The sequence below is a fragment of the Neoarius graeffei genome, chromosome 9 (assembly GCF_027579695.1).
Source record: "Neoarius graeffei isolate fNeoGra1 chromosome 9, fNeoGra1.pri, whole genome shotgun sequence".
Taxonomy (NCBI): Eukaryota; Metazoa; Chordata; class Actinopteri; order Siluriformes; family Ariidae; genus Neoarius; species Neoarius graeffei.
The window spans coordinates 43060944-43082211 of NC_083577.1; the positions used below are offsets into that span (position 1 = coordinate 43060944).

General features: G+C 40.1%; 1 protein-coding gene across 1 annotated transcript; it reads left to right on the plus strand.

The window, feature by feature from the left end:
* The first annotated feature begins 14065 nt into the window (after positions 1-14065).
* Positions 14066-21230, plus strand: klf5b (Kruppel like factor 5b). The gene is made up of 4 exons (XM_060929536.1): positions 14066-14397; positions 17496-18282; positions 19377-19436; positions 19743-21230. Exons 1-4 carry the CDS (start codon positions 14227-14229, stop codon positions 19919-19921), a joined length of 1197 nt encoding a protein of 398 aa, XP_060785519.1. The 5' UTR covers positions 14066-14226; the 3' UTR covers positions 19922-21230.
* The last annotated feature ends 38 nt before the right edge of the window (positions 21231-21268 follow it).

A 21268-nucleotide genomic window follows, 5' to 3' on the forward strand; every position in this document is an offset into this window, starting at 1 on the left:
ATACGTGGGAAATTGATTAAAACATAAATGTTTTTCATGTCTAAGGTGGGTAAGTCAGTGAACTAAAATTTTCTGTGCACTTGAGTTGCATTTGACTTTAAACCTGTTGTGCTTTAAAGAAGCACATTAGGAATATCATTAACCTCAGTAACTACTGTACTTTATCTTGGTCAGTGCTGTGGTGGATGTGGAACTTGTCCTTGGATGGGATACCAGTCTATTGCAGGGCAGTATGCACATGTAAACACAATATGATCTAAGTATTATAATGTTCTATTTAGGTGAAGAGCTGTTTTGAGATGTGGGATATGAAAGTTTTGACATTCCAGCAACCAAAAGTCAAGAACGCTGAAATTTAATTTTATAGCTTAACAAGACCTACACTTTAATGCTACTTTCCAAATTTATGTTATGGAAATTCTAAGACCTGTAGAAAGTGGATTTTTGAGCAGTGGTCAAACACAGATAGGACCATATTATTCTGTATGATCAAATACTGTTTGGGTTTATAAGGTATGATTCCTATTAAGCAGTCTCTTACTCTTGTTCAAGATGGTTTTTTTTTTAAATATAAATTCATTAACTGAGATTATTAAGGTTGGATTATGGTCATCGGTGCTTTTCAGTAAGTTTTATTGGTCTCACTGTATTCTATTAGATCTAAAATACAAGATAGTTAAACTTTTAAAAAGTGACATCACTCCTAAACAAGATATTTTCCTTGAATTGTCTTTATAAATACTTTAACAATATTAAAATATAACCCCAATTCCATGAATTTGGGACACTGTGTAAAACATAAATTTATAAAAAACAGAATATCATGATTTACAAATCATGAAAACTCTATATTTCATTGAAAATAGTACAAAGACAACATATCAAATGTTGAAACTGAGAAATGTTATTGTTTTTTGAAAAATATATGCTCATTTTGAATTTGATGTCAGCAACATGTTTCAAAAAAGTTGGGACAGGGGCATGTTTACCACTGTGTTGCATCACCTCTACTTTTAACAACACTCTGTAAATGTTTGGGAACTGAGGGGATCAACCGCTGTAGTTTTGAAAGAGAAATTTTGTCCCATTTTTGTCTGATATAAAATTTCAGTTGCTCAACTGTTCGGGGTCTCCTTTGTCTTATTTTGTGTTTCATAATGCACCAAACGTTTTAAATAGGAGACAGATCTGGACTGCAGGCAGGCCAGTTTAGCACCTGGACTCTTTTACTACGGAGGTATGCAGTTTTAATACTGTACAGAAAGAGGTTTGGTATTGTCTTGCTGAAAGAAGGAAGACCTTTCCTGAAAAAGATTTTGTCTGGATGGCAGCATATTACTCTGAAACGTGTATATATCATTCAGCATTAATGACGCCTTTCCAGATGTACAAGCTACCCATATCATGTGCACTAATGCACCCTCATACCATCACAGATGCTGGCTTTTGAACTGTGCACTGATAAGCCGGATGGTCCCTCTCTTCTTTAGTCTGGAGGATGTGGTGTCCATGATTTCTAAAAAGAATTTCTATTTTTGATTCGTCAGACCTTGGGACAGTTTTCCACTTCACCTCAATCCATCGTAAAAGAGCTCAGACCCAGAGAAGGTGGCAGTGTTTATGGATATTGTTTATATTTGGTTTTAACTTGCATTTGTGGATGCAGTAATGAACTGTTTTCACAGATGATGGTTTTCTGAAGTGTTCCTGAGCCCATACAGTGATTTCCACTACAAACACGTGTCTGCTTTTAATGCAGTGTCGTCTGAGGGCCTGAAGATCACATACATCCAATGTCAGTTTTCAGCCTTGTCTCTTGCATACAGAGATTTCTCCAGATTCTCAGAATCTTTTAATGATATTATGTACCATAGATGATGTGATCCCCAAATTCTTTGCAGTTTTACACTGAGGAATGTTATTCTTAAATTGTTGCACTGTTTGCCCATGCAGGCTTTCACAGAGTGGTGAACTCCTCTCCATCTTTACTTCTGAGAGACTCCGCCTCTCTAGGATGCTCTTTTAATATCCAATCATTTTACTGACCTGTTGCCAATTAACCAAATTAGGTGTTTTTTTTTCTTTTTTTAGCATTACACAACTTTTTCAGTCTTTTGTTGCCCCATCCCAACTTTTTTGAAATGTGTTGCTGACATCAAATTCAAAATGAGCATATATTTTTCAAAAAACAATCAAATTTCTCAGTTTCAACATTTGATATGTTGTCTTTGTACTATTTTCAATGAAATACAGGGTTTCCAAGATGTGCAAATCATCATATTCTGTTTTTATTATTATTATTGTTTTACACAGTGTCCCAAATTTTATGAATTGGGGTTGCACATTTGAACATACTGTATGCTATATGTTTCTGTTCAACCACAAAAACACGCCTTTCATGTCACTGGTTCAGTACATGTACCAAATTAATGTTAATAATATATAATGCTAATGTACAAAAGAGTTGCAATGTGCATAAGGCTTTGAAATGCACCAGAACATTTACAGCATATATTGTAAAGACAGTCGACCTGTACAGTACATTTTGCACACTGACTTTTTTTACTCTCATAGAGCAAATATACATCATCTCATCTCATCTCATTATCTCTAGCCGCTTTATCCTGTTCTACAGGGTCACAGGCAAGCTGGAGCCTATCCCAGCTGACTACGGGCGAAAGGCGGGGTACACCCTGGACAAGTTGCCAAGTCATCACAGGGCTGACACATAGACACAGACAACCATTCACACTCACATTCATGCCTACGGTCAATTTAGAGTCACCAGTTAACCTAACCTGCATGTCTTTGGACTGTGGGGGAAACCGGAGCACCCGGAGGAAACCCACACGGACACAGGGAGAACATGCAAACTCTGTACAGAAAGGCCCTCGTCGGCCACGGGGCTCGAACCCAGACCTTCTTGCTGTGAGGCAACAGCGCTAACCACGACACCACCGTGCCGCCCCAAATAAACATCATCTACAGCTAAATTTACTTTCTCACCATACCCAGGCTTCAGGTCTGTTCTTTACTGTCAGTGTGTAATCGAACATGGATGTTGATTGGCCAAAGTCATCCATGTTGTGTTTATCTTATGTTCATTCTGGATGATGATTGGCTGGCAGACAGAACCTTAAAATCTAATTTATCTGAGTTTGGAAATAGGTCTTTTTTTCTTGTTGCTCGAATATTACACCAAAAACTTTGTAAAATAAAAATAACACTACAGCCATGTAAAGTATAAGGATAAAATAATCCCCAGGGATGAAATTTATGTTAATAACTTATTTTCAACCAAAATTTAGATAGAACCTTATAATACTTTGTTCTTGACAATCACATCTCGGCACAATTTAGAGGTGTCATTTTATGTACTGACATAATTTTTAGAAAGTGGGAGGAAACCAGAGGACCGAGAAAGGAGAACATGCAAAACTTCACACAAACAATAATCCGAGCTCAGGATTAGTCATCGAAAACCTTTTTAATTTATCATTTTTATTTTACATTGTCAGTGATGCCATACACCTTTAATTGACTCAGTGTCGGTTGTTAATAGGTGTGGTGCTAGTTTGGTCAGTGTATTATACTCCATGTCAGGTGTGTCTTATGGATTCATGCCAGTGGTCACCAACTGTCTGTCTATCTATTTATAATTATTTTATACAATTATTATGCATGTTTAGAATATGAGTCAGTGTGTTTTCCTACTTTACCTCATATGTACTGACATTCAGCATGCTGAACTCTCAGTAGCTGTCGTAAATTTGCATTCAAGCCCAAATCACCCAAGGAACAGAATGTAAAAAGCTGCCATCACTCATCATGTCCAATCACACATTGAATTCATGGTATCTCGAGTCAAGATGAGTAAAGCAGTTTTCGTTGATGAATACTGTCTTTTCATGAATTGTGGAGGAATATTTTAGTGTCATGGATTGAAAGAAAAGTACTGTGAGATAATTAGACCATTGTGTTGTTCATATAAATTTATATATTCTAATTAATTTACGCCTAATGGTTACTTTTTCTACGTTTTTCTCCATGCAATTCGAGTACATATCCAAACCTGGGAAACTTGAGTAGAAAAGTTGTAATGCTAAGTGACTATCCCTTTAGGAATGCCATTCAAATTTGTTGACTTTGTTCTTTTTCTTTAGTGTAACTACTCCCAGAACAAGGTTTCTAAACCTGTCTGACATGAGCCTTTTTTTTCCATGTCAACAACACGTGAACAAGTAATCCTGTGTATGAATTAGAACGACACATGCTTTAATATGTTTGACTGCTGTGGCTCTGACTTTATCACAATAATACATTGAGGTTATGCTCACTGTTTATTACTATAAGCTAAACAAAAACAAAAAAGAATTTCATTCAGTGAAATGTACACAAACGTGTCTATGATGTTATGAGACTGAATCACTGTATAGTTATTTCAACCAGCTGGCACGATATGAGATTAAGTATGACTGAAATACCACAAGACAACTGGAAATCCTGATATAGCCATGCTGTGTGTCAGTTAAGGGAAGGAATCAAAATGTCTCGCAACATTTAAAATACACTGACTGCCTTCCAACATTTTCCTTCAAATCAGTGCCCTCTGCTCCTCCTAGCATGCATAGTATGTGACTCAACAGGGTCATCTCATGCTATTTTGATCTAACATTCTCAATATTCATCCTTGGCAATGTGCTTGCCTACTTCACCACCTCCCTTGGCATGTACTGGCATCGAGCATGCCATGCTTGCAGACAGCTGTAGTGAAGTCAGGCAGATCTGCATGCCAGCACAAATGGGTCAAGGGAGAGAAGTAGAGAGCTGGAGTGACTTATGGTCTGCAATTATACTCGGAATGAACCTGGTGAGATTGAGTTCAGACACTTTCCCTGAGTAAAACTGTTTCAAATGTAAGTGCAAGGCAAGACACGAGAGGTAGAAATGACAATTTTGTTGACACCGGTCATCTTTCACATTTCTGGCTAAATTGCACATCTTCTTGTCGACTTCAGACTCAAAAACTCAACAGAAAATGTTTACACTAGATTATAGACATACTATTTGAGTACAAATTTTGTGATATATAAATTAATGAAAATGTTATTTGTTTGTTCATATTCCTCTTCAAGCCCTGCGATAACCTGGTGACTTGTCCAGAGTGTACCCCGCCTCTCGCCCATAGTCAGCTGCGATAGGATCCAGCTTGCCTGTAGAACAAGATAAGTGGCTACAGATAATGGATGGATGGATGGATGGATATTCCTATTCATGGTGCAGTGGTTAGAACTGTTGCCTCACAACAAGAAGGTTCTGGATTTGAACCTTGGGGCTGACCAGGGCCTTTCTGTGCAGAGTTTGCATGTTCTCCCCATGCCTGCATGGAGGTGCTCTGATTTCCTCCTAAAGTTCTCGGTCTGAATGGATGTTTGCCCTGTGATAGATTAGCAATCTACCTAGAGTGTACCCTGCCCCTCGCCTGAAGTCAGCTGTGATTGGCTCCAGTGTTCCCTGTGACCCTGCCAGATAAGGAGTATAGATAATGGATGGATGCTTTCTTGGTTACATAAAGAAATAAAGAAATAATTTTGCACAGTGTTCTTTTTCTTGAGAGTCTCTTCACAGTGCATTCTCAGAAAAAGAATACCTTTTTCTGAGAACGTGTTCTTTGAAAGCTTTGTTCTTAAAACTAATTACCAGTCAAAAGTTTGGACACACCTACTCATTAATAGGTGTTTGTGTTTGTATTATTTTCTACATTGTAGAACAATACCGAAGACATCAACACTATGAAATAACATGTGGAACATATATGGAATTATCTGGGGAAGAAGAAAAGTGTTTTTTAAAAAAAATCAAAATATACAGTAATTCACATTTTAGATTCTTCAAAGTAGCCTTGATGACACTTTGCACACTATTGGCATTATTAGATTAGATTAGATAGAACTTTATTGATCCCTTTGGGAGGGTTCCCTCAGGGAAATTAAAATTCCAGCAGCATCATTACAGGATAAACAGAAAATAGAAAATAGAGAAAACTTCTAGATAAATTAAATTAAGTATTTACATATACAAATATAAAAAAGAATGAGATATAGGAAAAGAAGAAAGAAAAAGAAAAAAAAGTCCAGCAGGAGAGGTATTGTACATTATATTGCACATTTATATTGCACATTGTCCAGTACTGCTTTTTGTCAGGCTAGGCAAGGCTACTGCTAGCCTAGCCTAGCCTTATCTTAACCAACTTCATGATGTGGTCACCTGGAATGCTTTTCAGTTAATGGGTGTGCCTTGTCAAAAGTTAATTAGTGCAATTTCTTGCCTTCTTAACGCGTTTGCGATCAAACAGTAAATATTCTATCCACATTCACTAAATTTGAGCAATCGTGTGCTCTGATTGGCTACTCTACTCTGATACTATCAGCTCATATACCGGTACCATGAGTAGAGAAAAACAAAAGGGCGGAGTGTGCTCCTGAACCAACCGAGAACAAAATAAAAACTCTACTTGAAAACAACCCCCCCCCCCCCCCCCCCCAAAAAAAAAAGCAATATTATATATATGGAATGAAAATATTTGATGGTAAGAATGTATCTTTTTTTTCAAGATTTTTTATTATTATATTTTTCACAAATTGCTACTGTCATTTCGCCGGTTTGTTGACAATCTAAGCGGAAATAATTTTGTCGGATGTTTTGTACAAAAATTTTTATTTATCAAATTTGCAAAAAATAAAAATGCTCTGTTTCTCAAAATCCAATGAATGTGGGTAGAATAAAATAGTTATTCCACTCAATCTTGTTGTACAACCCCGATTCCAAAAAAGTTGGGACAAAGTCACATCACATCACATTATCTCTAGCCGCTTTATCCTTCTACAGGGTCGCAGGCAAGCTGGAGCCTATCCCAGCTGACTACAGGCGAAAGGCGGGGTACACCCTGGACAAGTCGCCAGGTAGTTGGGACAAAGTACAAATTGTAAATAAATTGGAATGCAATGATGTGGAAGTTTCAAAATTCTATATTTTATTCAGAATAGAACATAGATGACATATCAAATGTTTAAACTGAGAAAATGTATCATTTAAAGAGAATAATTAGGTGATTTTAAATTTCATGACAACAACACATCTCAAAAAAGTTGGGACAAGGCCATGTTTACCACTGTGAGACATCCCCTTTTCTCTTTACAACAGTCTGTAAACGTCTGGGGACTGAGGAGACAAGTTGCTCAAGTTTAGGGATAGGAATGTTAACCCATTCTTGTCTAATGTAGGATTCTAGTTGCTCAACTGTCTTAGGTCTTTTTTGTCGTATCTTCCGTTTTATGATGCGCCAAATGTTTTCTATGGGTGAAAGATCTGGACTGCAGGCTGGCCAGTTCAGTACCCGGACCCTTCTTCTATGCAGCCATGATGCTGTAATTGATGCAGTATGTGGTTTGGCATTGTCATGTTGGAAAATGCAAGGTCTTCCCTGAAAGAGACGTCTTCTGGATGGGAGCATATGTTGCTCTAGAACCTGGATATACCTTTCAGCACTGATGGTGTCTTTCCAGATGTGTAAGCTGCCCATGCCACATGCACTAATGCAACCCCATACCATCAGAGATGCAGGCTTCTGAACTGAGCACTGATAATAACTTGGGTCGTCCTTCTCCTCTTTAGTCCGAATGACATGGCGTCCCTGATTTCCATAAAGAACTTCAAATTTTTATTTGCCTGACCACAGAACAGTTTTCCACTTTGCCACAGTCCATTTTAAATGAGCCTTGGCCCAGAGAAGACGTCTGCGCTTCTGGATCATGTTTAGATACGGCTTCTTCTTTGAACTATAGAGTTTTAGCTGGCAACGGTGGATGGCATGGTGAATTGTGTTCACAGATAATGTTCTCTGGAAATATTCCTGAGCCCATTTTGTGATTTCCAATACAGAAACATGCCTGTATGTGATGCAGTGCCGTCTAAGGGCCCGAAGATCACGGGCACCCAGTATGGTTTTACAGCCTTGACCCTTACGCACAGAGATTCTTCCAGATTCTCTGAATCTTTTGATGATATTATGCACTGTAGATGATGATATGCTCAAACTCTTTGCAATTTTACACTGTCGAACTACTTTCTGATATTGCTCCACTATTTGTCGGCGCAGAATTAGGGGGATTGGTGATCCTCTTCTCATCTTTACTTCTGAGAGCCGCTGCCACTCCAAGATGCTCTTTTTATACCCAGTCATGTTAATGACCTATTGCCAATTGACCTAATGAGTTGCAATTTGGTCCTCCAGCTGTTCCTTTTTTGTACCTTTAACTTTTCCAGCCTCTTATTGCCCCTGTCCCAACTTTTTTGAGATGTGTTGCTGTCATGAAATTTCAAATGAGCCAATATTTGGCATGAAATTTCAAAATGTCTCACTTTTGACATTTGATATGTTGTCTATGTTCTATTGTGAATACAATATCAGTTTTTGAGATTTGTAAATTATTGCATTCCATTTTTATTTACAATCTGTACTTTGTCCCAACTTTTTTGGAATCGGGGTTGTACATGGCTTATAGCCAACTCAGCGCTACGTGCCTCGTTGGGTATCAGCTCATATACGACTTGATTTCGTGGAATAACTGTTAAATAGTAAATAATAAAATTACAGTAAGTAGTCCTATTCCTCAACTACAGTAATCCATATTATGTCAAGAACCGCTCAGCTAAGTAAAGAGAAACGACATCCATCATTACTTTAAGACATGAAGTGTCTTTTAATTAATTAAAAATAAATAAATAAAGAAAAACCATTGAATTAGAAGGTGTGTCCAAACTTTTGACTGGTACTGTATGTACCTTGAAACATTTTAAAGATACATTATATTCATATTTCCAGGTGAAAGATAAATATTAAAGGGACAAAAGATGTACTCTTAAGGGTAGCACTCCAGCAACATGGAAAGGTACAGTCTTTTTTTTTCTGAGTGTGTGAAATGAACATTTTAATTCTGACCTCATCTAAATCCTACACTCTAAAAATGTTGGGTTATTTTTCCAACTCAGCTGTAGCTTGTTGTGTCAGGTAGTTGGGTCAGCATGACTCACATTGAGTTGATAATGGACAGCATGCTGGGTTAGGGATGTGGACCTAAAAGGAAATAGGCACATTGTGTTAACATTAATTTTCCTGGAATTTCCATTGTTACTGCTGAGAGAGAATGGCAATCAGAAAAAAAAATCTAAAGGAAAAGAAATCAACTGAAGTTTTGTTCACATATAACTTCAAGTATGATTCATTTGAACCTTTAGAAATTATATATCTGAATTAAAGAGACATTAAGTAGCAATAGCCTACCTTTTTAATAGTGTGGTTTAGCTAAATAGCTAATGTTAGCCTGCTGACAAAAAGTATTCAAGTTAATGTTGTTTCATCAATTCAACAACAACAAAAACATAAGAAAACTTTAACAATTGGATTAATTGCAAAATTATATTTTGTAAACTTAAAACAACCCATGCTAGGTTACTAATGACAATACTATTTACTCTGTGTGTCATTAGAATCTATACACAAAATCAAATTTAACTAAAATTATTTCAAGTGTGCATAAATATAAATTGGTTAACATGTTGAGGAAAAGGTGACTATTTTTAAAGTGGATACTTTTGATGTGGTATAAAAACTCAAACTCCACTTTAATCGGAAAACCTGCACATTTATGCAGATATCCAATCAACCAACTAGAAAAGCACTCCGCCAAGAATCCTTTAAAAAATTCCGGGATCCAGACGGTGATCCGGATCACTGCCAAAATTTAATGGATTGTTACTTGTGCCCAGTCACACCTCTGGAATAAATTTCAGAGCAATCCGTTCATAATTTTTTCCATAATGTTGCTAACAGACAAACAAACAAACAAACGCTACCGAAAACATAACCTCCTTGGCGGAGGTAATAATGTGGCAGCACCACAATACATAAAATCATGCCAATACAAATCAAGAGCTTGGTTCATGTCAAACATCAATGTTTTGGGGAAAAAGTGTGATGTCTCTGACTTTAATCCTGGCATGGTTGTTGAAGACTGGAAAAATTCTCTCTCTACCCTCCCCCCATCTTCAACTGTTCAGTTTCGGTGAGCCTATGTCCACAATAGCCTCAGATTCCTGTTCTTGGACAGGTATGGCTGGAAACTGGAATTAATTACTTATTATAATACAATATTATAGCTGGTCTTGCAGGTTTTACATGTCTAGTGTAGGTTTGCACTCTGTAGCATCCCATTAAAAACAGTCAGGTGGGAATACACAACACTCGTTACTTTACCGTTATGGAAAACTGAGCAGGAATAAAAATTAGTTATCTGTCTCATGTTTTTTTTACCTGATAGGGGCTATGTAGATCACATTTTTCCACATTCTGATGTTTGATCTGAATATTAACTGACCTGTATCTGCATGATTACATATATATTTAACAGTTATTCCATGAAATCGAGTCATACATGAGCTGAAAGCTGACGAGCCACGTAGTGCTGAGTTGGCTATAAGCCATGTACAACAAGATTGAGTGGAATAACTGTTTTATTTGATTCAGTCACTGGATTTTGAGAAAAAGAACATTTTTTTTATTTATTTTTTTGCAAATTCTATAAATAAAAACTTCATACAAAACTTCTGACAAAATAAGTTCCGCTTAGCGGACATGTGACAAATTGCAAAAAAACAAAAAAAAACATTCCGACCATCAAATATTTTCATTCCATATTTTGTTGATTTTTTGTGTTTTTGTTTTTGAGTCAAGTATTTATTTCATCCTCCTTTGGTTCAGCAATACACTGCCATTTTGTTTTTCTCTACTCACGATATATGAGCTGAGAGCCAAGTAGTAGAGTAGCCAATCAGAGCACGCAATTGCTCATATCCAGTGAATGTGGATAGAATGTATACTTTATTACATATATATATATATATATATATATATATATATATATATATATATATATATATATATATATATATATATGGGGCGGCACGGTGGTGTAGTGGTTAGCGCTGTCGCCTCACAGCAAGAATGTCCGGGTTCGAGCCCCGTGGCCGGCGAGGGCCTTTCTGTGCGGAGTTTGCATGTTCTCCCTGTGTCCGCGTGGGTTTCCTCCGGGTGCTCCGGTTTCCCCCACAGTCCAAAGACATGCAGGTTAGGTTAACTGGTGACTCTAAATTGACCGTAGGTGTGAATGTGAGTGTGAATGGTTGTCTGTGTCTATGTGTCAGCCCTGTGATGACCTGGCGACTTGTCCAGGGTGTACCCCGCCTTTCGCCCGTAGTCAGCTGGGATAGGCTCCAGCTTGCCTGCGACCCTGTAGAACAGGATAAAGCGGCTAGAGATAATGAGATGAGATATATATATACATATATATATATATATATATATATATATATATATATATATACACACACACACACAGAAGGGTAAGTCAAAAAGTTCGAAGACAAATTGAAAAAATCTTTATTTATGAAAATAACAAAGCTATTTCTCTGCATATCCTCCATTTAAGTCAAAACACTTCTGCAAGCAATGTTTCCATCCATCGGAGAATTCCTTCTTTGTATTCCTTTTTATGAATTATTTTGAATTCCTTTGAAATTATATATATATATATATATATATATATATATATATATATATATATATATATATATATATTCTTGCTGTGAGGCGACAGAGCTAACCACTACACCACCATGCTGTCCGCATGCATAGTTAAAGAAAGAAAAGAAAAGAAAGAAAGCACAACTTTATTCATCACACACTTATGAAATTTCCTCTCTGCATTTAACCCATCTGAAGCAGTGAACACACACATGCCCATGCTAACAGCGCCCGGGGAGTAGCTGGGAGTTAGGTGCCTCGCTCAAGGGCACCTCGGCCCACAGCTGTCCAATATTAACCTAACTGCATGTCTTTGGACTGTGGGGGAAACCAGAGCACCCAGAGGAAACCCACGCGGACACGGGGAGAACATGCAAACTCCGCACAGAATGGCCCTCGCCGGCCACGGGGCTCGAACCCAGGACCTTCTTGCTGTGAGGCGACCGTGCCGCCCATTGGATAACTAAGGTAACTTATATCAACAGTTAACAAAATAAAAAGTTATATAACTAACATCGTTGATAGCTGAGGTAATTGGAAAAGTGATAAATGATAAACCAGGTGTTCCTAATCAGTGATGGGAATAACGGCGTTAGAAATAAACGGCGTTACTAACAGCATTATTTTTTTAGTAACACGTAATCTAACTAATTACTTTTTACATCGTTATGACGCCGTTCCCGCTACTTACAATAAAATACTATGCGTTACTTTATTAAAGTTGTTTTCATCTGGCATGCTGCTCGCTCAGCCTTTCTTTCCTCTGCTTTAGTGTGGGGCGGGGAGATGCGAGGCAACGGCATAATAAGCCAATCAGAGTAGATTTGGACAACATACGTAGGTAGGCCCCGCCTACTGTACTACTGCGCACTCTTTCAATGAGAAGACACAGCGATGGCGAGCGGTCAGCCAAGCACTGCACTTTCACATTGGAAATACAGCCAGTACTTTTCATTACTTGAAATAAAAGGCAAAAATGTCTACGTGCAATGCACATTATGTCGAGGAACAAAGCGTTTGTCCTCATTAAGTGAATAAATATCAAAAGTTCTAAAACATTTAGAAACCAAGTTTTATTCTATCATTAGTAACATAATTTTAATAACTACAAAAATATATTAAATTTGATAGATGCATTATCACACATTGTCCCACAAAAATATTAATATAGTGTAGATAATGTTACTAATTGGTTCTGTTAAGTGTCCATTTCAGTCATTAAACACATTTAACATTCACTTTTATTATGATTACACTAATTGAATTTGATTTTTTTTTTTTTTTTTTTGGGGGGGGGGGGGGGGGGTAACACAAAATGTAATGGAATAATTACTCATCTCATTATCTCTAGCCGCTTTATCCTGTCCTACAGGGTCGCAGGCAAGCTGGAGCCTATCCCAGCTGACTACGGGCGAAAGGCGGGGTACACCCTGGACAAGTTGCCAGGTCATCACAGGGCTGACACACACAGACAACCATTCACACCTACGGTCAATTTAGAGTCACCAGTTAACCTAACCTGCATGTCTTTGGACTGTGGGGGAAACCGGAGCACCCGGAGGAAACCCACGCGGACACAGGGAGAACATGCAAACTCCGCACAGAAAGGCCCTCGCCAGCCACGGGGCTCGAACCCAGGACCTTCTTGCTGTGAGGTGACAGCGCTGACCACTACACCACCGTGCCGCCCGGAATAATTACTTTCCCTGGTAATTAGTTACTTTTATGACAAAGTAACTCTGTTACTAACTCCGTTACTTTTTGGGAAAAGTAACTAGTAACTAGGGCGGCACGGTGATGTAGTGGTTAGCGCTGTCGCCTCACAGCAAGAAGGTCCGGGTTCGAGCCCCGTGGCCGGCGAGAGCCTTTCTGTGCTGTCCGCGTGGGTTTCCTCCGGGTGCTCCGGTTTCCCCCACAGTCCAAAGACATGCAGGTTAGGCTAACTGGCGACTCTAAATTGACCGTAGGTGTGAATGTGAGTGTGAATGGTTGTCTGTGTCTATGTGTCAGCCCTGTGATGACCTGGCGACTTGTCCAGGGTGTACCCCGCCTTTCGCCCGGATAGGCTCCAGCTTGCCTGCGACCCTGTAGAACAGGATAAATTGGCTAGAGATAATGAGATGTAACTATAACTAATTACTTTTTGAAAGTAACGTGCCCAATACTGTTCCTAACAAAGTTGTTTGTTTTTTTTTACTTGTGATATCAGGAAAAACATGAACATTATGGAGGGACTTCTCACCGTGTGAGGTAAAGGTATTTTAAGAGGAGTAATTGTGTTGTTGTTGTGTTGAACACAATCCACTTCAACATTCACACAACAGGCTGAAAAGCTGAGGTGCAATTATTTACGGTACGTTACTGTGTGTGTGTGTGTGTGTGTGAAGCCCCGCCCAGTCTCGCGGCGTTGAAATGAGCCTCTTGCGTCATGTGTCATGTCAGACGCGCGAGCCGCTCGTGACAGCCCCATCTCGCGCGTGAGGTCTCGACGGCGGCGGCGGCGGTGAGTGAGTGAGAGAGAGAGAGAGAGAGAGAGAGAGAGAGAGAGAGGCTCCTCCGGTCTGTGCGGTGAAGAGCAGCGCCTCATGGCTACCGCTCTGCTCAGGAGAAGTGCGTCTTCCACTCAGGCGCCACAGGAGTCCTATAACACGCCTGTGACGGTGGCCGAGGCGGCGCACGGAGACGTTTTCCGACCTCAAGAGCGTCTCCCAGGGAGGAGCAGATTTAATGGCACCCCTCCAGATCAGCACACTCTGGTACTGTAATCTCTAGCATGCTTCAGATCAGATCCCACAAGAATACTGATTTATGCAAACTGTATCTCAGTTGTTTGTTTGCCCCTTTATCCTTTACAAGAGTGTTATTGTTCCTGTGTTTTTAAATGCATGCATGCATGTTTGTTTTTGTAGTACTACAGACCTGTCCTTGAGTGCATGATGGTTTAATGTGAGCTCTTCATGTCAGGCAAGCAGCTGGAAGAGCTAAATTCAGATTCCAGGCGAACATGTTCAGGCTGTGTGCTTGGCAATGATCGAGCTTTGTAAGGGTTTACATCCCTGATACCACTAGCAGGCACTGCTGGAGAGTATACTGTTGCATATGTCCTCTATCTACCTACTTCTGTCCACTTCTACAGTGCAGGTGTTTATTGAATACTAAGAAGAGTCCCAGATGTTGATTGATTTATCAGAGGCGTAGCTAGGATTTTTCAAACGGGGGTCACACACTGACTGGCAGCCTGAGTGCATTATCTCATCTCGTCTCATCATCTCTAGCCGCTTTATCCTGTTCTACAGGGTCGCAGGCAAGCTGGAGCCTATCCCAGCTGACTACGGGCGAAAGGCGGGGTACACCCTGGACAAGTCGCCAGGTCATCGCAGGGCTGACACATAGACACAGACAACCATTCACACTCACATTCACACCTACGGTCAATTTAGAGCCACCAGTTAACCTAACCTGCATGTCTTTGGACTGTGGGGGAAACCGGAGCACCTGGGGGAAACCCCCACGGACACGGGGAGAACATGCAAACTCCGCACAGAAAGGCCCTCGCCGGCCACGGGGCTCGAACCCAGACCTTCTTGCTGTGAGGTGACAGTGCTAACCACTACACCACTGTGCCGCCCTGAGTACATTATGTAACAAAAAATAATTAACATTGCTAGTTTTAGGTCGCTTAGAAACCGGCTTTTCCATTATCGCTGTTTCTTCCACATTTTCTTGATGTTGTGTTGTAGAAATGGCACACTAAAACTTAGCTTCGAAGCCACAAAATGCAACTTTGATAGGAAAAAATATATAATAAATTGCTTCCCTCTCTTCACGTCGAAAGAAGGAGGAAAGTTTGGCTTGTTTTGACATGGCGAATTATTAACACAAGAGGAAACACTCGTAATTCGCAACTAAAAAGACTGCAGCTACACTGGCAGCTTGACCATGCTTTCTAGTGCGATCGTGTTACGCTTGTGCAGAACTGAGTTTTCGCGCCCAAACCACAGGACGTTCATACAAGGTTATAGAAACCCTAATGAGGCTGAGGTGACAATCCATCCATCCGTTATCTCTAGCCGCTTTATCCTGTCCTACAGGGTCGCAGGCAAGCTGGAGCCTATCCCAGCTGACTATGGGCGAAAGGCGGGGTACACCCTGGACAAGTCGCCAGGTTATCGCAGGGCTGACACATAGACACAGACAACCATTCACATTCACACCTACGGTCAATTTAGAGTCACCAGTTAGCCTAACCTGCATGTCTTTGGACTGTGGGGGAAACCAGAGCACCCAGAGGAAACCCACACAGACACAGGGAGAACATGCAAACTCAGCACAGAAAGGCCCTCGTCAGCTGCTGGGCTCAAACCCAGGACCTTCTTGCTGTGAGGCGACAGTGCTAACCACTACACCACCGTGCCGCCCCGAGGTGACAATCTAGTTAAAAAAATAAAAAGTTAGAAAAATTGCAGTGGGCACTTTTCTAAGATTCTTATGCAGCTATTGAAAAAATGTATTGTCTGACAAGGGGGGTTCACGGGCACCCCAGGACCCCCCAGCTACAGCCCTGATTAACCCCGTAGTCCAATCATATTATTTGTCCTAATTTCTTTTAACTTACCGTAACTGCGATGAAACTAATAGAAAAGGAATGCACTTTCAAACGGGGTGGCACGATGGTGTCATGGTTAGCACTGTCGCCTCACAGCAAGAAGGTCCTGGGTTCGAGTCTAGCAGCCAGCGAGGGCCTTTCAGTATGGAGTTTGCATGTTCTCCCCTTGTCCGCGTGGGTTTCCTCCGGGTGCTCCGGTTTCCCCCACAGTCCAAAGACATGCAGATTAGGTTAACTGGTGGCTCTAAATTGACCGTAGGTGTGAGTGTGAATGGTTATGTGTCAGCCCTGTGATGACCTGGCGACTTGTCCAGGGTGCACCTGGACAAGTTCTACAGATAATGGATGGATGTACTTACAAAGACAATCGATGAGTTCATGGTGTTTGTTTATGTTCAGCTTTTATAAACACTATAAACTTTTATTAGTGAATGCACTGAAGATTCATAAGCTGTTCAGTTTAGAGCAATTCGTATACAATCTCATTTGCCTGATTTCGTTGTCATACTAAAAATATTTAACAGTTATTCCACGTAATCAGGTCGTACATGATCGGCTATAAGCCATGTACGACAAGATTGAGTGGAATAACTCTTTTATTCGATCCACATTCACTGGATTTTGAGAAACGGAGCATTTTTATTTTTATTATTTGCAAATTTGATAAATAACTTTTTACAAAACATCTGACAAAATCGTTTCCGCTTTGAATGTAAACAAACCGGCGAAATGACAGTAGCAATATGTGAAAAATGCTATAATAATAATAATTCTTGAAAAATAATTTTTAAAAAGATACGTTCTTACCATCAAATACTTTTTATTCCATGTTTTGTTGCTTTTTTTATTTGGGGGTTTTGTTTTTGAGTGGAGTTTTTATTTCATCCTCGATTGGTTCAGCAACACGCTCTGCCGTTTTGCTTTTCTCTACTCACGATATATGAGCCGATAGCCTAGTAGTAGAGCAGCCAAAGCATGTGTTTGCTCATATCCAGTGAATATGGATAGAATAATATAGTATGTAACATAAATATGTGGGGGCATATTGTATCAAGACTTTTTGTTATTGCACATTTGGTATGTCTATTGTTTATTTACAGTTCAGCAAGTGTTTACTGATAGGTAAAAGCTCTGCGTATTCGCCACGTCATTCAGCATGTTGAATAAACACACATATTTTAATGTGCCGTGGCTATTTATTTGTCGTGTCTGTCTGAACGTATGAAATCATGTTTGCTCTCCTCTTAGATGGACAAATACATGCCACCTCAGTTTCAGACCATGCCAGAGCATAAGAAGTTTAATCAGAACAATTTCATGATCACGGACCAAGGTTCACCTTACAGCATCAACATGAACGTCTTCCTGCCCGATGTCCCGTACCTGCGTCCTGGTCTCTGTCGACCTACAAGGCCCACACCAGCACCCCAAATGAAATCAGAACCCATGCATCCAGTCAACTACCCGAGCTGCCACAGCACCGTTCTGTCACCTGCTCCACCGTCAGAATACACGCACCACTTCAGCCCTGCCAGTGGAACATGCAGCTCTGCATTCATCAAGCAGGAGACACCGGAGCTTGACTACCAAGATGTTCCTCTATTCCAACTTCTGAATTCAGACCTAGACCCTGTAGTGCCCGGTCCCCACTCTGGTGTTTGCTCATCTATGTCATCATACAACAGCATGAATTCATCCATTACTCCCACTGCAAGAAGACCCATGTGTGATATGGGCAGCTGTGGGACTTCACCAGCCGGTCACTTTGGTCGGAGTCATCAGCAGCTGAATGTGCCGTACCTTCCCCCCTCCCCTCCAAACTCTGAGCCCAGCAGTCCTGACAGGAGAAAAGAACTCTTGCACAAGCTCTCACCTCCTCCCTCTTATGCTGCCAGTATTGCATCTAAACTGGTAGGGCCGGCTTTAGGCCCTCAAGCAGCCGTACCAGTACAAATACAGGTCATGCCTGCCAGGCACAACCGCAGGAACAATCCTGATCTAGACAAGAGGAGGATACATCACTGCAATATCCCAGGTGCGCTCTTAGACCAGAGTCTGCTCTCACATACTGTCATCCTTGAGAAACAGAACTGGCTTTTGCAGGTTTGAGCTGCAAACATGACCTCTCACTGCATTTAATGATTTTAGATAGTAATCAAAACATTTCACTTAGACTCTTAGGAGACATTTTGGAAGTGTTTATGTGCTTCAGTCAGTTTATTACATCTTTCAGCATGGCAGGTATTATCACCTGAAAGAAGTTACTGCGAAATAATAGCAATATAAAATCGGTATATAATAGGTGGGGCGGCACAGTGGTGTAGTGGTTCGCACTGTCGCCTCACAGCAAGAAGGTCCCGGGTTCGAGCCCAGCGACCGACGAGGGCCTTTCTGTGTGGAGTTTGCATGTTGTCCGCGTGGGTTTTCTCCGGGTGCTCCGGTTTCCCCCAAAGGCATGCAGGTTAGGCTAATTGGTGGCTCTAAATTGACCGTAGGTGTGAATGTGAGTGTGAATGGTTGTTCATCTCTGTGTCAGCCCTGCGATGACCTGGCGACTTGTCCAGGGTGTACCCCACCTCTCACCCATAGTCAGCTGGGATAGGCTCCAGCTTGCCTGTGACCCTGTAGAACAGGGTAAAGCGGCTACAGATAATGGATGGATGGATATAATAGGTGGTAGGATTGTCACAGTGCATGCTGTTGTTACAAGATCATGGTAGAGGTCTCATTACAGAAAAAAAACACCTCAAATTAGTGTTAGTGATAATTACATAGGTAACAGTATCAGTTAATATAAGGTAACATTCCCAACACTCCTGCATAAGACATTTCTGGGTTACATTACATTAATGACATTTAGCAGATGCTCTTATCCAGAGCGACATACAACATACCTAGAGCAGCCTGGGCAGCAGTCAGGGGTCAGGTGGTTTTCTCAAGGGCACTTCAGCCAGTCCTGTTTGTCCAGAGACTCAAACCAGTGACCTTTTGGTCCCAAAGCTGCTTCTCTAATTGTTAGGCCATGGCTTCCTCCATGAAATAAGTTGAAATTAAATCATTAATATTAGAGCTCAAAACTCATCTTGATGCATCTACTTATTTGTTTATTATTTTTATTTTTTGCATCAGGTTGTAAGAAAGTCTACACCAAGTCCTCCCATCTGAAGGCACACTTACGGACTCATACAGGTAAAAACTTCAATCGCAAATAGTGCAAAAGTCTGTAACTTTTATTTTTATTTTTTTGAAGTGTACTTGATCTGTTGCTAGGCAGAAGTACAACCACAGGCATACACTTGAAAGCCTATGTTAGCTCCTCCTCATGAGATACCAGATGATTATAAATGTCTCAAGGGTGGAAAAACTACCTTCACTCTCTACCACCACACCTTGACATGTCCATTAGGCCTCTAGTTTTTCTATATGAGTTATTCAACATTAGAGAGATGGCATCTCCAGTGTGTCATAACTGCATGGCACCACGTCTTATTTCAGGAGAGAAGCCGTACCAGTGCACCTGGGATGGCTGTGATTGGCGTTTTGCCCGTTCTGATGAGCTGACGCGTCACTACAGGAAGCACACGGGTGCTAAACCCTTTCACTGCCTGGTGTGCAGCCGCAGCTTCTCACGCTCCGATCACCTGGCCCTGCACATGAAGAGACACCAGAGCTAGAACCATAATGCCATAACTCCTTTTCTTTCTGTCAGTAGAACTTGGATGTGTTGGGTTTGGCAGCTCATGAGGTACAAATATTAAACTATGTCAGCACTAGACCTGTAACCCTGTGGAACACAGCATCTTCATGATGTAACTTAGCTGGGAGTTTTTTTTCATCAGCTTTTTTTTTTTAATAGTACTAGTACATTAGTTTTTTGGGGGTTTTTTTTCATAAAAATGTGCCTTTTCTGTATTTTGAAACATAAGTCACCTTTAATGCAAATATATTCTTAAATCCACTATACAGTTAATCAAAGTGAAATCGAAAGCTCAACTTATTTGGAAAACCCCATGCATTAATGAGATTAACTGCCATTCTTAAAGAACAAGTTGATTTTGAAGTGTTTCGTAAATTCTTACGGGAAGCACCGAGTAAACAAAGAATCGAATCTGAAATGCCAAAGAAAACGTCTCACTAATTTATTCCTGTACATCTGTCACAGCTAAATTATATGAATCATTTTCAAGTAGGGTTTTGTTTTTGTACAGGAAGATTTTATTCTTAATCAGAGCACATCACAGAAACTGAAATCATTTATGAGAGATTTTAAATATTTTATTTGGGACATCAATAGCTTTATGTGTAAATATTGTAATTCATTTACTCTATTTATTTTTTTCAGATTTTTTTTTACTGTATAAAGTTCTTCTCTATGCACATATGTGACTAGAGCTACGGGAATGATGGTTTTAATGATTAAAATAAAACTTTTAGATAAGAACTACGTGATAGTTTTTGGATAACAGCTGTAGCAGAAAACACTTCATTTTGTACATGTCTAGCTTACAGTGCTTTGTATCTACTGTATACTGTATCATTTCTGTTTTCACATATTCTGTTGCAGGCCTGCTCTCCTAGTGACAATGTAATAATGATAGCAAAGATCATATCATTTCAGATGAAGGATTGTAACAGCGAGTGGCTTTTATATGGTTCACATCAAGATCTAATTTCATAAACTCAATTTGTGCCTACAGTAAAAGCGGAAGCTTTAAAATACAGCGATACATTTGTATTTGGACAGCGTTTGAGTCAGAGATTTCATGTTTAATTACCAAATCCTGCTTCATTATTTTCCACAGAATCATTGTGTGTGTGTGTAAATCACAGTAACTCCCTTGCTGTACAAGTTGAACTGGCATGTCCTGCTGTTCTGTTCCAAGGCATTATGCCTTACCACACCTGCCACCCTTTAGGCACATAGCTGAATGATAATAGGTGTGGTACAATAACAGCATAATTAAACTGAATTGATACAACTAACACTACTGGCCTCAAAAAACTGTAGTGATATTATTAGA

What these genes read in the sequence shown, in the direction of transcription:
- klf5b (XM_060929536.1), top strand. Translation starts at nt 14,227, where the DNA reads ATGGCTACCGCTCTGCTCAGGAGAAGTGCGTCTTCCACTCAGGCGCCA. An exon ending in CTCCAGATCAGCACACTCTG is followed by an intron (nt 14,398 to 17,495) that starts GTACTGTAATCT and finishes CTCTCCTCTTAG; the next exon opens with ATGGACAAATACATGCCACC. An exon ending in ACATCACTGCAATATCCCAG is followed by an intron (nt 18,283 to 19,376) that starts GTGCGCTCTTAG and finishes TTTTTGCATCAG; the next exon opens with GTTGTAAGAAAGTCTACACC.